This window comes from Notolepis coatsorum (assembly GCF_963971535.1).
Source record: "Notolepis coatsorum genome assembly, chromosome: 8".
Classification (NCBI taxonomy): Eukaryota; Metazoa; Chordata; class Actinopteri; order Aulopiformes; family Paralepididae; genus Notolepis; species Notolepis coatsorum.
This window is the reverse complement of record NC_140172.1, coordinates 63558121-63574221: the sequence shown is the minus strand read 5'-3', so window position 1 is coordinate 63574221 and position 16101 is coordinate 63558121. Positions and strand designations below refer to the sequence as shown.

General features: G+C 41.9%; 1 protein-coding gene across 2 annotated transcripts in view; it reads left to right on the top strand.

Annotated features, from left to right (window-relative positions):
* The window catches only part of mtmr2 (myotubularin related protein 2), a 40507-nt gene that overhangs the window by 12112 nt on the left and 12294 nt on the right, over positions 1-16101 (top strand). Inside the window, exons 2-8 of one of the 2 annotated variants that reach the window (XM_084319921.1) lie at positions 1872-1938; positions 4176-4239; positions 4456-4550; positions 4977-5081; positions 7230-7334; positions 7845-7928; positions 9296-9445. In XM_084319921.1, the coding sequence (XP_084176047.1) occupies positions 1872-1938; positions 4176-4239; positions 4456-4550; positions 4977-5081; positions 7230-7334; positions 7845-7928; positions 9296-9445 (670 nt within the window). Of the gene's footprint in view, positions 1-1871; positions 1939-4072; positions 4086-4175; positions 4240-4455; positions 4551-4976; positions 5082-7229; positions 7335-7844; positions 7929-9295; positions 9446-16101 lie in introns of those variants that run through there. The other variant, XM_084319922.1, reaches the window with a different exon arrangement.

Below are 16101 nucleotides of genomic sequence, written 5' to 3'. Positions count from 1 at the left end.
ATACTATATAAATACATGGTTTCCAAAGAGAGGCTTGGAGGGAGGCTTGCAGTTACACTATTAATCAGGTTTTAATCTGTTTCGGACCTAATCCATACATGCATTGAATTGATTACCATTTGGTTTATACCAGTGACACCTCATGTTCATCATCAGATAACAGTGCTTGAAAAGATAAATGCATTTTCTCAAATTCATTCATCAAAAACGTCAAAGGCTCATTCAATTGATCAAGTCACATCACGTCATCAAATCCATCAAACAGCGCATCTCCTCATATATTTTAATCCCAGTTACAATATCACAATAACGTGTGACACTGTCACAGTGATACAATTAAATACTCCACAGATTCAGATTCCTCATAATTCATATCCACAATCCGCGCATAGACGCTTCAGCTTGAATGAAACGCATCCGGGTGCTCCGTTAAGCAAATACACAGCGAAGAATATTAAACTAATCAGAGCCAAATACCCGATAGGTTTCATTCATTAAAAATATCCCAGCGGGATTCACATTTGCAATGATCCGTTTAGTCCGTTATTAAAATAACTGTGTGACGCGACTCGCGAGCGCCGTATCCGTATAAATATGATGTGCATTATATAGGACAAAGTAAATTCATAGGCTGAATATGATTTATTATCAGCGTTACTGCAGATGCAGACCTATTATTTTACATTTCAAACAAAGCACAAAAACATAATTCAGAATGGCATAATGGGATCTACTCTAGACTGTGAGAAATATTTCAGGAAGGGAGCTGGGATTTCTTTGCGCGGGTGTGGCCATAGTTCATCCAGCTAACTGAACTTAACCCTGCCCTCGACCAGGCTCAAACTTTTTGATCTGTTGTCATGGTGATTTAGACAATCGAGCGTCGGGGAATGGAAAGGTCTGGCTTAAGTCAGGCTATGCTGGAAATGATCCGGCTAACTCAGTTAGCCAGGTACGGGGAACGGGGCCCAGGTGTGCTTTGAAGAGCTGAATTCTAAATGAGGTTTCAGTTTGCTGAAGGTGATCACAGATGATGGACTTTTTTTTGTTGAAGATATTTAAATTACATTTGTTATTGACAATCTTTGTTGTGATACTTTTATGACCATAAACATTTATGTCATCAACATTCGGTTGAAAACTAAATAGGCCACCACAAACAGGACAGAATCTTTAAAAATAAAATGGATTTGCCATGGAGGCTAAAGAATTTGTATTATTTCAGTTAACAAACTTTGCCACCTTATTTCTATTGAAACATATTTTAAAATAAATTGTATTGTCAATTTTGCTCTGGTAATCCATTGGAAATCCACACCTCTGGTGGGATCAAAATAATAAAAAATGTTGGTATCAAACTGATCCCAATCCTGTGTTGTCGGTTTGAACTACCCGTTTTGAAGATTTTATCCAGATTAAAGCTTGGATTCGATTTCCTGATCTGATCGAATATCAAAGTGATCCTAATCCTGTTTTTTTGTTTTGAAGGACCCAAAATCCAAATCTGATCAGACAGGGATTAAAGGTTTTGAACTACTGGGCCCTGGGTGATATAAATTGGTACTACTGAGTATTGGTACTACTGAGTATAGTGCTAATCAGATCATGTATGTACAGAGTTGTAGTATTATTATGTACAGTGATACAGTTATAAAGACATACCCGCAATATTGTTCATGCTATCATACAGAGTTACAGTATATGGTTAGACTATAGTATGAGGTAGTAGTTATGATTTCTATGATTACAGTCTAGGGCAGTTGTAGACAGTGAACGCAGTAGATAGGTAGAAATGTAGTTAATGATGATGCACGCATGGTTTTGTCTCAGACTTTTTAATAAAAACCCATCTTCATGTTGTTTCTCATCAGCACCTCCACGTCGCGTTCGGACCTGGCTGCCCAAGTCAACTCCACTGAGCTGTCCCCGGAGCTACGAGTGAGTAGCCCTGATTTATGGTCTCCCCCGTAGAGCTGGACAATACAGAATATATCACCATATACCTGCTTAGGTTTGAGTAATCACATGGTGGACAATCCAACTGATGTTGATCATCATATTAGATTATAGAAAGTGTGATACAATATCAACATGGTGGAATGAACTACCCACCCCAGTTAGGACAGCCGAAACCCGTCCAATCTTTCGCCGCCAACTAAAGACGCACTTCTTCAACCACTATCTGAAATAAAAATTTTTAAAATAAATCTAACCACCCTAACTAACCTTACTGTCATGCACTTGTCCTAATAAACCTACACTGTAGCACTCAACACTTTGATGAACATTGTTACTCAGCTGATAGGGTTGTGCCCTTCCTGATGACTTGTCGTACAGAACTTGTAAGTTGCTTTGGATAAAAGCGTCAGTTTGTGACTGCAACTTGTTCTTGTTCGCGGATGACTCAGCCCTGCTGGTCTCTGACAAGAACAAGGTTACAGGTTGCAAAAACCCTCAGCTCAGAACTCAGCAGAATCTGCACCTGGCTCGCTGATAACAAACTATCATTACACCTGGGTAAAACAGAGTCCATTCTCTTCGGATCAAATAACAAACTCAGCAAGACCGACGGCTTCTCAGTTACAGTGGGTGACAATATTGTCACAAGGAAAGATGAAATTACATACCTAGGGTCCATCCTAGAGGCAAATATTTCCTGTGACAAAATGGCATCCAAGGTAATAAAAAAAGTCAACCAACGAACTCGATTCTTGTACCGGATCTCCTCTCTGGTAAACAAGAATACCCTGAAGACTCTGGCAGGAGCATTCATTCAAGGGTACTACGACTATGCTTGCACCTCATGGTACCAAAGCACCTCAAAGGTGCTAAAAACAAGATTACAAACATCACAAAACAAACTGGTCAGACTACTGCTTGACCTTACTCCTAGAACCCACCTCACCCCTGCCCACTTTGGCTACCTAGGATGGCTTAGAGTAGACGACAGAGTACAGCAACTTGCAATGGGCCTGGTCTACAAGATACACTATACGACTAAGGTACCCATGTACATGTCAAAATACTTCCCAAAGGTCAGTGAATACCACGATCACAACACCAGAGGAAGCTCAACAAATCATGTTAAACCCAGATTCGGCTCAAACAAGGGACTAAACACGTTTCGCAATTATGCCACATCAATGTGGAACACCCTACCCAAAGCTGTAAAGGAATGTGAATCACTACCCACTTTCAAAAACACTCTAAAAGAGCACCTACGGGAGGCTGCAATTCGAAACTGGCCACCGTAAATGTCCAAACCCCCCCACCCCCTCCTAATAGACAGTCTCCTCCCCTCCGTATGTATATATTCTCTCCCCACCGTATGTATATTTCTCTCCCACCCCCTCCTAATGTACAGTCTCCTCCCCACCGTATGTATATATTCTCTCCCCACCGTATGTATATTTCTCTCCCACCCACCCACCCCCTCCTAATGTACAGTCTCCTCCCCATCATATGTATATACTCTGTCAGGATCTATGGGTAACAGTACTGTATATTTGAATATCATATATGTCACAAATGTAACAGTACTAACCTGTATGTCATGTATGTCCCTATGCCATAAATGTCATGATGTCATGTATGTTGTGTATGTCATAAATGTCACTATGAATTGAAAATGGGGGACCCTGATTTAAACAAGACGAACGTCTTTCTCTGGTCTGCATCCCCTTAACAATTGTATGTATTGAGCCGTACTGTATTGTACTCATTCTGCAATCTGTTAAATAAAGTTTTCATTCATTCATTCAGCTAAATAACTAAATGTAAATGTAAACATGAAAGTGTAAATGGCAATTCACATTCACATTCTCAAATATTTCAGATATAATATTGTGAGAAATCTGACTTAATAGTTTAGTTTTAGACAAATTGCATGTCACAATGCACAATATGAAACAAATCCCACAATACGACAACACGGATAGATGATAAACATTAAATATGGACATATTGCCCAACACTGGTCTCTTGATGACTGCTGTACTTTGCTTCGTCAAAGCAACTACGATGAATTGGGATGTTTGACTCTCTCTCCTATTTTCTATCAGGTGAGGCCTAAAGCTACTGTCAAGGTATATTGTTTATTTTCTTATCCTAAAGAAAGTGCTCCCTGAATCCTTGAATGATGTTTCCTTATGTGTCGTATCAAATGTGTCAAACAGGTGCTTAGAGACTCCATCAATGAGGAGCCACAGTTACTTCCAAACGAAGCTGTGCAAGATATGGGTGAGTGTGCCTCTCTTTCAAGCGTGCGCCAATGATGAATCAGAATCGGCCCCATTCCCATGTTGAAAGCAATTTGAGTAATTTGTGGTGTTTAACCTCAGTGGTTTACTTAGACTGGAACTAGTTTATCCGTAGTGGTTTATTTAGAATAGAAGTCGTTTAACCTCAGTGGACTGGAAGCAGTTTAACTTCAGACTTCTGTCCTGGGTTCTCCAGCTAAAGACGTCACGTACATCTGTCCTTTTATCGGGCCGCTGCGGGGGATGCTGACGGTCACCAACTACAGGCTTTTCTTCAAATGCATGGACAGGGTAGGCTTGTTGATTTTGTATAAAAAATATTTGGTTATTAAAGGTGTTTGTCTGGTCAGTAACATGGGTCTCCCAGTCCCTCCGCTCTGCAGTAGACATAAAATACATTTCTGGTATCCCTTCCAACTTTATCGAATCAGGAGAGAGAACCCTAGATATTTTAATTTATTTCAAGAGATCTTGCCAAGCCAAATTAGCTTACTGCACTGGTAGATTATTTTACTTGTTTCAAGGACACATTTGCTTAAAACTAGTTTTTATTTCTTATTTTTGCAGTGTGGAGTTCTCTCTCCAGATTGGATAAAGTTACTGCAGAACGGAGGGACTGGGAGACCCATGTTACTGACCAAAGTCAGTGATGGCTGTTGGAGTGTAGAGCTATTATTTTACACTTGCAGCACTTTTAAGATGTTTATTTGCTTCTAGGAGCCAGCATTTGTGCTGGACCTGCCTCTGGGGGTGGTGAGTCGGGTGGAGAAGATTGGAGGCGCGTCCAGTCGTGGTGATGTGTCCTTTGGGTTAGTTTGTAAGGTGAGCCAGTGGTGGAAGTAGCCTAGAATCATCTCTGTTGTCCAATCATTCACTAAAATATTCTCTCTTTAAAGGATCAATAGGCGGCCACACATTTTTGGCAAAATTTTAGACATTTGACGCCGAAATTACATTTGACATTTGGAGCTAAAACAATGACATCCAATCAAACGAATGACCAAGTCAAATGATTGGAACGAGAGCTGTTCTAGTGACACATGCGCATAACAGCTGCATGCATACACAAATGCTTGCTGCTAACACATAGCTGCCTGCTAGCTACCTAGCAGGGCGTGGCTTTGGAGGCATCCTGATGCGTTGTGATTGGGAAGGGTGTAGTTGAAGTACGTTTTTAAGTATTTAAAAATATTTTAAAGCCCTTATTGGTATAATTCTTACACTGTTGGAATGGAATCTTAGAACCTATTCTACACATTCAAATGAGTGGTTGCTTCTTAGGGTTCCTGAAATTAGCTCTGAACTAGGAAAAACAGCTTTTTCCTTTTTGATTCTTCCAACACCTGGAATGACCTCCAATTGACCTTGAAGCTGAAGGTTCTTCCTTATTTTGCTGCATTTTAAAGTATTATCTCCGACCACTGTGTGTCGACTTGTAACTGTCTTAGCTGATTTTTATTGTTTATTCTTATTTGTTGTGCCTATATGTATGAATTTGCTAATCGATTGTGTCTTGTTTTGTAAGCTTGTCAACGCTGTAAATGAGGGTAACCTCAGTGGGTAAATGAGGGTAACCTTGAAAAAGCCCTCAGCCCGGAACTAGGCAAAATCTGCATATGGCTCGCCGACAACAAACTATCATTACACTACATGGGCAAAACAGAGTCCATTCTCTTCGGTTCAAATAACAGACTCAGCAAGACCGACGGCTTCTCGGTTACAGTGGGTGACAATATTGTCACAAGGAAAGATGAAATTACCTACCTGGGTTCCATCCTAGAGGCTAATCTTTCCTGTGACAAAATGGCATCCAATGTAATAAAAAAAGTCAACCAACGAACTCGATTCTTGTACCGGATCTCCTCTCTGGTAAACAAGAATACCCTGAAGACTCTAGCAGGAGCACTCATTCAAGGGTACTACGACTATGCTTGCACCTCATGGTACCAAAGCACCTCAAAGGCACTAAAAAACAAATTACAAACATCTCAAAACAAGCTAGTCAGACTACTGCTTGACCTGACTCCTAGAACCCACCTCACCCCTGCCCACTTTGACAACCTAGGATGGCTTAGAGTAGACGACAGAGTACAGCAACTTGCAATGGGCCTGGTCTACAAGATACACTACGCGACCAAGGTACCCATGTACATGTCAAAATACTTCCCAAAGGTCAGTGAATACCACGATCACAACACCAGAGGGAGCTCCACAAATCATGTTAAACCCAGATTCGGCTCAAACAAGGGACTAAACACGTTTCGCAATTATGCCACATCAATGTGGAACGCCCTACCCAAAGCTGTAAAGGAATGTGAATCACTACCCACTTTCAAAAACACTCTCAAAAAACACCTACGTGAGACAGCCATTCGAAACTGGCCCCTACAAATGTCCTAACCTAGTTGTACAGTAAATTACCAAGTAAGGCTTTGTCAGTATTCCAATGTACAGTGTAAAATGTGTGTGCCCCCCCCCCCACCTCCAATGTACAGCCCCCACCCACCCACCCAACCCCACCCCACCCACCCAACCTCCTCCAATGTACAGTTTCTACGTCAAATGTATATACACTCTTTTTCTGGACACTTTTGTATCACAAACAGTACTGTATTTGCAAATCTGATATGTCATAAATGTATAGATGTAGAAGTACTGTCTATCTGTATGTCATGTATGTCATATATGTTATGATGAATTGAAAATGGGGGACCCTGATGTAAACAAGACGAAAGTCTTTCTCTGGTCTGCATCCCCTTAACAATTGTATGTATTGAGCTGTACTGTACTGTACCCATTCTGCAATCTGTTAATAAACTTTTCAATCAATCAATCAATCAAAGTGTCTTACGAGTTGAAATAAAGGTTTGAAATGAAATAAAGAGACCCACACTAGAATGGTGATTTCTGGTTAATCAGTTTGTCCCTTACCCCTATTCTGCACTGACCTGTTCCTCTGCCTCGCCTCAGGATATCCGTAATCTGCGGTTTGCACACAAGCAGATGGAGGACACACTCAGGAAGTCCATCTTCGAGGTGCTGATGAAATCTGCCTTTCCTGTTTCCAATGGCCTGGTGAGTTAGTCACTACTCTAAGACATGTCTGTTGCCTTTTAAATCTGGCCTGATCACCAACTGACTGCTTCCCCTCGTATCTCTTAAAAGCAAGTGCATTTCAGGTTGTGGAGCTTTATGGAATGGACTACAAGTGGAAACAAAACAGCAATAACATTGCACATTTCAGAAATAGATACAGCAAAGCACTGATGGACAAATGCAGAACTGAGGAACCATATATTATTTTTATTTATTCAAAACAAAAAATAATGTTTTTTTTTTTGCCTTCATTCATTTACCTTCTCTCTCTTAGGTAGTAAGATAGTTTTATTTAAATGTTATGATATTGTAAGAAAGGGGCAGGACTAGATAAGCTGTGCTTCCTTCTGCCCCTTCTCAAACTCATCCTCCTTTGTTTTTCTATGGATGAAGACAGACTAATTTGTTTATGTTTTCATTTTGTCTTTACTGTGATTGATTTCTATGTTTGTTGTGTTCGAGATAAATAAAGATCAAATCTCTCCCCAGCAACTCTTTGCCTTTGAGTATGGCCAGGTTTTCCCAGAGAACGGTTGGAAAGTGTATGACCCTCTTTCGGAATACAAAAGACAGGTATTTAATGTGACACGCTCAAACTCCTTGGCGAAGAACACCACACACATTCAGATTCATTCCAATATGTTATTTCCATGTTATAGGAAAGTTCAATCAATATTTGTGAACACAAGCTACTCTCTCCCTCAAAGTCAGAGACCAGAGAAGAGTCAAACCTGTGATGTCATCGGGTATAAAGTCTGGAGCTGAAAGACTTATTCTTCAGTAATGTTTCAGTTATGAAACAGAAATGTACCATGAACTCAGAACATTCTCCTGGGTGCTCTGTGTCATCTTTACCATCTTTCCCAATTCATTGTCTATGCAGCAGCTTCAGACTTTATACATGATGACATCACAGGTTTGAGTTTTAATGCTCTAGTTTTTGGATTTGGGAGAGTTGTTCGGTAATATTTTTGGACTGTCTTAGACCATGATAGGAATAAAGTGTATGAATTTCCGATATTGGGCAGACAACTGTAACATACGTGTTTATGACGGGGCAGACAACTGTAACATAACGTGTTTATGACGGGGCAGATGGCTGTAACATGCATGTTTTGTGACAGGGCAAACGGCTGTAACATGCATGTTTTGTGACCGGGCAGACAGCTGTAACATACATGTTTTGTGACTGGGCAGATGGCTGTAACATGCATGTTTTGTGATGGGGCAGACAGCTGTAACATACATGTTTTGTGACGGGGCAGACAGCTGTAACATACATGTTTTGTGACGGGGCAGACAGCTGTAACATACATGTTTTGTGACAGGGCAGACAGCTGTAACATACATGTTTTGTGACAGGGCAGACAGCTGTAACATACATGTTTTGTGACAGGGCAAGGAACTGTAACATACATGTTTTGTGACAGGGCAGACAGCTGTAACATACATGTTTTGTGACGGGGCAGACAGCTGTAACATACATGTTTTGTGACAGGGCAAGGAGCTGTAACATACATGTTTTGTGACAGGGCAAGGAGCTGTAACATACATGTTTTGTGACAGGGCAGACAGCTGTAACATACATGTTTTGTGACAGGGCAGACAGCTGTAACATACATGTTTTGTGACAGGGCAGACAGCTGTAACATACATGTTTTGTGACAGGGCAAGGAGCTGTAACATACGTGTTTTGTGACAGGGCAGACAGCTGTAACATACGTGTTTTGTGACAGGGCAGACTGCTGTAACATACATGTTTTGTGACAGGGCAAGGAGCTGTAACATACGTGTTTTGTGACAGGGCAAGGAGCTGTAACATACATGTTTTGTGACAGGGCAAGGAGCTGTAACATACATGTTTTGTGACAGGGCAGACAGCTGTAACATACGTGTTTTGTGACAGGGCAAGGAGCTGTAACATACATGTTTTGTGACAGGGCCTACCCAATGAAAGCTGGAGGGTGACTAAGGTGAACGACCACTATGAGCTGTGTGACACCTACCCCTCCACTCTGGTGGTCCCCGTCAACATCCCAGATGAGGAGCTGAAGAGAGTGGCTGTCTTCAGGGCCAAGGGCAGGATCCCTGTAAGTGACCCTTCAGCACCATAGTAACTCAGGATCCCTGTAAGTCAGGGGTCTCAAACTCAATTTACCTGGGGGTAGAGTCTGGGTGAGGCTGGGCCGCATCAAATATTCCACAAAAAAAGTACAACTGATCCAATCTTCTCAATCTTTAGCAATAACATTTCAGAACATGAACAGTTCTTCAGAACATGAACAGTTCTTCAGAACATGAACGGTTCTGCAGAACATAGGCTTCTCAGTGGTGTCAGTGGACTCATCCACAGCTATGGAAATGCACTGTGCATTTTTTTTATTCTATCACAAAGCTATCGCAAATCACCAGCCAGTATTTCAGTTATTCTGGTTGCTGTGCGATCTGAGAGGGATTTGCTTTTGTTTGCCTTCAAACATGGTCTCCATCACTCCAGTCATACAGTATTTTATTATGTATGCATCAGAGAGAGAGAATGGCTTCTTGCCACTGAGTGAGGACTTGGTTGCTTTTTCTCGTTGTGACATAGATTTAACAATAATTCTGCTTGCAGCTTGATATGATGATTTCATTCCATTTATTTTTGTGGTTCTTAGCACTGAATTTTGAGGAAAGGTTGCATTAAAATTAGAGTTGTTCCGATACCAGTGCAGTGCGGCTCAATACACACTTGTTGGGGGGATGCAGACCAGAGAAGTACTTTCGTCTTGTTTACATCAGGGTCCCCCATTTTCAATTCATCAGGACATCCGTTTAGTTTGCATGCTTGCTGCTGTAAAATGTCTATAAATATATCTATCTATCTATGAAAAGGCATATGAATTGAAGACCACACTATGAATTGAAAATGGGGGACCCTGATGTAAACAAGACGAAAGTCTTTCTCTGGTCTGCATCCCCTTAACAATTGTGTGTATTGAGCCGTACTGTATTTGTACCCATTCTGCAATCTGTTAAATAAAGTTTTCATTCATTCACCAGTATCGGAAATTCTAGCCTCCGATCGCATGACGTCATTTATCTCCTGCAGAGAGTGATGATTATAAAATCAACGTGTTTTAAAGTGTGATGCTGTTTGTCATTTTAGCAACAGATACACTTTCTTAAATTCCATTGTCCTCGACATAGCCCCTTTCGTGACTTTCGGTTTGCAAGCCTGGGGCTTTTGTGACCGCAGTCACTGGCTTTCGCATCGGGATCATCCAGGAAAACAACAACCAAGCGTGATCGCAGGGCTCGGGGTGTGTCAAAAATATATCAGATCTGAATTTCAAAGATACCCAGCGTACAATATGGGTTTAACACAGCTTCACGATGGGGTCTGGAAGCTCGGAGTTGCTAATAAACAGTTTAAAACATTGTTACTCGACGAGTGGTATTTACAGACCGAACGTCCATCTCCGCCGTTGGTGTCACAGCGCATGCGCACCAGGCAGCTAATGCCGCGTTCACGTTACGTGGGAAGAAGCGAAAAACCATTCACGTCAGCCTCCTAGTGGTAATTCCTACTAGGACATATGGGATTTTTTTATAGACCCCGATATCTCCCACTTCGCGTCACGAATTGCGGAAGTATGGATGTGGGCGTTTCATCCATAGATATATATAGAGTCAAAGCGTGAAGGCTTCCTAGTTGTAGCAACGAGATGTCCTCTGGTTCTTCCGCTTCTTCCCACGTAACGTGAACGCGGCATTAGCTGCCTGGTGCGCATGCGCTGTGACACTAACGGCGGAGATGGACGTTCGGTCTGTAAATACCACTCGTCGAGTAACAATGTTTTAAACTGTTTATTAGCAACTCCGAGCTTCCAGACCCCATCGTGAAGCTGTGTTAAACCCATATTGTACGCTGGGTATCTTTGAAATTCAGATCTGATATATTTATGACACACCCCGAGCCCTGCGATCACGCTTGGTTGTTGTTTTCCTGGATGATCCCGATGCGAAAGCCAGTGACTGCGGTCACAAAAGCCCCAGGCTTGCAAACCGAAAGTCACGAAAGGGGCTATCCCCGACAGAGCGTGTGACGGGGAGCTCGGACGGGATGTGTTTCACTTGCTGGTGTTATTATACTGTAGCATTAACAGCTGAAAAGCTAGCTAGTTGGAACAACATCCGCTTTAATGTTACATCAAATCAGATGATGGCCTGTCCTTTCTCCAGGACCTGACACTGTCCGTCTATCAACAATAATGCACCCACGGTGAATCGTATTTAAGTCAAGTAGCTACTGACTAGCGTTAGCTGACTAACGTTATCAAATGGCAATGCGGGGAGACGAACTAGGTCAGCTAGCTTAGCTTGCTAACGGTACCTTGGCTAAAGTTGGTGCTATTCATAATCCAGCAATAATGGCTGCAGACCTGCAAGCAAAGTACAGTAAGTTCCAAGTGCCAAAGGATAAGAGTCTGAGGCGGAGTCTCAAAAGAGAATGTTGAATATTTATTTTGCTTAGAAAATCACAACATGATAACGTTACTACTAGCCAGAGCCTCTGCGACGCGTCTCTACTTTTCGTAGCTCCATTTCTGCAGACTCTTCTGATTGGTTGAGCCCATTTCTGCAGACCCCTCTCTGATTGGTTGAGCGAAGCCCCTCTCTGATTGGTTGAGCGAAGCCCCTCTCTGATGGCAAAAGGCGGATGTAATGTTATCATATCAAGAAGATAAAAAGAAATGTACTACCAGATTCACGTATAACGTTATTTCGCGTGACTTCGCGGTTTATTCATAACGTTATGCACATTTCACAACACAGCCAGCTGTCAGAAACTGTACATTGTAACGTTATGTTATTTCGCGGTTTATTCACATAACGTTATTTCACGTGACAAGTTCAACACAGCCCAGCTGTCAGAAACTGTACATTGAGGGGGTTTGAATCACTGTTTAGTGTTTACACTCCCCACTTACTGTAACTGTACCATGACGCACTCCCGACTTACTGTAACTGTACCATGTTCTACATATAACCTCATCTCATGCACCTTGTTGTGTATCCTGTTTCTTTTTCCTCATTATTATATTCAGAGTTAATTATATTGTTTACACTGTCTTTCTTCTATTATAACCCTGCCCATTTGATGTTCCCAAATCATATTCAGAAAGTATCACAGAGACTTCTATTGACCAAGGAATTAGTTATTATTAGTAAGACACAACATTTCCGTAGCAATCCGACATTGACCACCAGACTCTCTTAAGGCATTAACTGGGTTAATTAATATAAATGTTATATTGTAACTGTCTAGTTACACATTGGTTCCGAAACATGTATGTTCCAGGCTGCAATTAAAACTTTGAATCTGAGAGAGCTCTGGTCAGCGAAGCCGGCGATGCAAGCGATTATTATTGGTTTTTAATGACAAACCAATTACATAATCCAACATATGTGTAAAGGCACACACAACATATTCCAGTTAACGGTATATTTTTTTAATGATTCGTTATGGCGTAATCTATACTTCCATGCGTATAAATTGCGTTCGCGACCTCCATGTTTTAGGGTATTCATCAGAAAACTCGGATCCGGGATTCGGCTCCCATCCGTCGGGCAAGAACTGTGGGTTTTCAGCCTCTCTCTCTGGAGCTTAACGGAGTTTCGATTCCTGGCTAGAGGCGCGAGTGTCCGCGGATCCTTAAAAAGTCTTAAATGTGTTTATCAACTATTAAGGCCTTAATTTGTCTTAAAATGTCTTAAATCCATCTTTCAGAGGTCTTAAAAAATGCCATAGACAGGAAAGATAAAATGCCATGGCATCTTATGTTTCATTATGAAATCTGGGGAAAAACGGTTAACGGGAGATAAAGTCGGACTTTTTATTTACGCAGACCGGTGTTCACCGGAATGGGGCGGAACCAACAGAGGTATGTTTGTCGGGAACTATTTCAGCAACGGAGTCTATAGCTAACGTTAGCAAGCACTAACGTTGCGTTTAGTTATGGGAAAGTGCACATTTTACGAGAACTGGCTCGACAACCCAGTGTTTGCATCATGGAACTATTTCAGCAACGGAGTCTATAGCTAATGTAGCCCCTTTCGTGACTGTGATGCACGCCAATATGCTTTGGCCGTGCATCACAGTCACGAAAGGGGCTAACGTAACGTTAGCAGCGAAGCCTGTTGCAAACGCAGCAAAACAAGATTTTAAACTGGGGACGGTGGGAGTGAAAGCAGTCGAGTCGCACATGCTGAGCTCTAAGCATACCTCTATTAACAAAACCCGCCTGCAAACTAGTATTTCGCGGTTTTTTTCGGCCCCTGCAGCCTCCACCTCAGCTGCGCCATCTCAGGTACAGTAGGACTACCGGCAACTTGTCATGTATGTTGTGTGTATGTCATAAATGTCACTATGAATTGAAAATGGGGGACCCTGATGTAAACGAGACAAACGTCTTTCTTTGGTCTGCATCCCCTTAACAATTGTGTGTATTGAGCTGTACTGTATTGTACCCATTCTGCAATATTGTTAAATAAAGTTTTCATTCATTCATTCATTCAACCTATTAATACTATATCTATATCTGTACATGTATCTTACTTACTCTTAGTTACGCTGCTGGCTGGCTAGTACGACTTCAATGAATGAGAACTTTATTAACAGATTGCAGAATGGGTACAATACAGTACGGCTCAATACACAATTGTTAAGGGGATGCAGACCAGAGAAAGACGTTTGTCTTGTTTACATCAGGGTCCCCCATTTTCAATTCATAGTGACATTTATGACATACACAACTGAACATACTGTATGTGACATCATGACATTTATGACATAGGGACATACATGACATACAGGTATATATAGTACTGTTACATTTGTGACATATACGATATGCAAATATACAGTACTGTTACCCAGAGATCCTAACAGAAAATATATACATATGATGGGGAGGAGACTGTACATTAGGAGAGGGTGGGTGGGTGTCTTAGTGTCTTTATACCTGTATCACTGTACACATTAATTAATACTACTCTAATACAGCTCTGTACATGCATCTGCTTAGCACTATTACTCAATAGTAGTACTAATGAATATATGCTATATACCCAGTTTAATCACCTGTACATTGTATATTACTTTTGCACTTTACTGTTACAGTTGCACTCTGGTTGAAGGCCAAACTTCTTTTCGTTGTACTGTACAACTACTAAGTGCTTTTTAATGGCAATACATTTGAATCTAATCTAATCTGTTCTAATGGAGGAAGTGGCAGCAAAACCCCTGAAGAGAGAGACATAGAAAGAGAGGGACGGCAGTCTGCCAGTGAGGTGACTTCTGACATGAGAGAGAGACCGAGAGAGACAGGAGAGAGAGAGGGACGGCAGTCTGCCAGCGAGGTGACTTCTGACATAAAGAGAAACGGAGAGATATTTATGTTTGTCACTCCTTCGTTTCATCCAATCCAGTTACTCCTTTATGTTTTAATAAACATCTTTGGACCAATGTGTCCCTAAACTTAAACTAATTGGTGTCATTGTGTGATTTTTGCCATTTTGTTATTGTGAAATTGGTATTAAATTTCATTCTGAGTGGCATTAAAAAGTATTAAAAAGTTTTCAATCTGACTGGGCTAAACCTGCAGATACCCTGTTGTCGCGGCTCATGCGCATGCGCTCGCTCGGCCAATCAGAGAGGGGTCTGCAGAAATGGGCTCAACCAATCGGAGAGGGGTCTGCAGAAATGGAGCTACGAAAAGTAGAGACGCCTCTGCGACTGCATGCTATTAGCTTACAGACTGGGTGTAGCGAGTGCAACACCGTCTAACGTCCGTGCGGATCATTGGATCTGCAGTGCCGCAGCCCCATAATCGTCCAACTCTCGCCCAACGACTCTGCAAACAGTTGCGCGCGGGCAGCATTAACACTACACTTTGATGTCAAGTAGGGGGCCGCAAAATATCATCCCGCGGGCCGCAAATGGCCCGCGAGTTTGAGACCCCTGCGTAAGTGATCCTTCAGCACCATAGTAACTCAGGATCCCTGTAAGTGACCCTTCAGCACCATAGTAACTCAGGATCCCTGTAAGTGACCCTTCAGCACCATAGTAACTCAGGATTCCTGTAAGTGATCCTTCAGAACCATAGTAACTGTTCTTTGTACTTGGGTTATGGTGCTTTCATTGGTAACAACCAGAGTACCTTTTCTTTTTTTCAGCTTTTCCCTCTAGTATTTCTTGTGTTTGTGTGTTGTGCTAGTGTGTCTCTCACAACAGTAAGGTCTATACCAGCTAATCACAGTGTTCTAGGTTCTGGTATGAGACCTGTGTTGTTGCACGTCATTCCCCTTCTCTCTCCCTCTGCTTACCCGTCACTCACTGTCTTGTGTATATAAAGCAGAAATGCCCTAAAAAAGATGACATAACTATTTAACAACATGGGGACTTCAGTAACATGGTACCAGAGTTCTAATTGGACCAAGCGGGCACAGTGCTGGTGCTGTAAAATACTGATTACCCCACAGCTCTTGAGCAGTTTTTACCTAAGAAATCGTGACACACAACCTGGTAATGTATAAAACGTTGGTTGCTGCCGTCTAGGATCACACACATCACCCCCACCCTCATACACCTCCACTAGCTCCCAGTCAAGTTCCACATCTCCTTCAAACTCCTGCTCCTCACCTACAAGTCCCTCCATGCCCTCGCCCCCCGATACCTGTCTGATCTCCTCCACCAGCACAC